The sequence below is a fragment of the Galeopterus variegatus genome, unplaced genomic scaffold (assembly GCF_000696425.1).
Source record: "Galeopterus variegatus unplaced genomic scaffold, G_variegatus-3.0.2 Scaffold86, whole genome shotgun sequence".
In the NCBI taxonomy this organism is placed as follows: Eukaryota; Metazoa; Chordata; class Mammalia; order Dermoptera; family Cynocephalidae; genus Galeopterus; species Galeopterus variegatus.
The window spans coordinates 1,107,745-1,108,965 of NW_007726197.1; the positions used below are offsets into that span (position 1 = coordinate 1,107,745).

General features: G+C 47.4%; 1 protein-coding gene across 1 annotated transcript in view; it reads right to left on the bottom strand.

Annotated features, from left to right (window-relative positions):
- Positions 1–1,221, bottom strand: part of CNTN2 (contactin 2 (axonal)) — a 34,273-nt gene that overhangs the window by 7,320 nt on the left and 25,732 nt on the right. Inside the window, exon 16 of the mRNA XM_008580665.1 lies at positions 916–1,065. Coding sequence (XP_008578887.1) covers positions 916–1,065 — 150 coding nt within the window. The remainder of the gene's footprint in view (positions 1–915; positions 1,066–1,221) is intronic.

The window sequence follows — 1,221 nt, forward strand, 5'->3', positions numbered from 1 at the left end:
ATGATATTAAAACAGGAATGTATTCCATCAACTCACCTAGCTTGACAGGCAGTAACTTCGCTGAGGGTCAAAATATTTCTTTCTTTTTTTTTTTTTTTTAAAAAAGATGACCGGTAAGGGGATCTTAACCCTTGGCTTGGTGTTGTCAGCACCACGCTCAGCCAGTGAGCAAACCGGCCATCCCTATATGGGATCCGAACCCGGGGCCTTGGTGTTATCAGCACCGCACTCTACCGAGTGAGCCACGGGCCGGCCCAAGGGTCAAAATATTTCTGCAGAGAATCCAGCAATTGGGAGACTCTCTCTAGGTTCTGATAATGATATCTTAGGGCCTTGTAATTTGCAAGGGACACCTAAACACATTGCCCATTTGATCCTGTGAGGTGGGCATTATCATCACTTCTTTGAGTGTGGAAAGATGGAGGCCCAGTGCAGGTAAGTGACTTGGCTAAGGTCACACAGCTAATATGTGGCACAGCTAGAATTTAAACTCGGCTCTTTTGATGTTAAAGCCCATCATCTCATTAACTCATTTCTGCAGCTCATACACTTCTAGGAGGACATCTTCCCAACACCCCATGGTCCTGGGCTCAAGTCCAGGCTCTACCAGTGTGACCCTTTTCTTTCCTAAATTTTGGTTTTTCCATTTTTTAAAATTAAACTTAAAAAAAATTATAGATTTGCATGCAGTTGTAAGGCTGGCCTGGTTTTTAGGTGAAGGATTTGGACTAGATGTCAACATCCATGCAGTGGTCTGGCCCTCACATGGTGTTCTCATTTGTTTTGTTAGAGAGGCTGAAGCCTGGTGAGCAGAGTAGGAACTCAGTGTAATTGTTGCTTGCTTGGACTCCCTCTGAGGGGGACCAGGGTCTCTGCCCTGATGGTAATTCTCTTTGGGACACCCAGGGCCCTGACCTGCTTCCTTGGTCCGGATTTTGCTGGAGGGCCCACTGGGCTCCCCAGTGCCCAGGATGTTGCTGGCTAAGACCCGGAACTCATAGTCCATCCAGGGTGTGAGGCCCAGCACCTGGGCAGTCTCAGCATTGCCTTCGATGTTCGCAGGATCTGCAAGGCACCGTGGAGTCAGTGTTCCAGCATTCATTCATTCATCTGGTGCAAAGGCCAGCACTGGGCCTGAATTCCCTTTGTACCCAGGCCTCATTGTGGAACCTGCCATATACTAACATTCAATACCTCTTTCAGAAATGATTGAAAAACTAG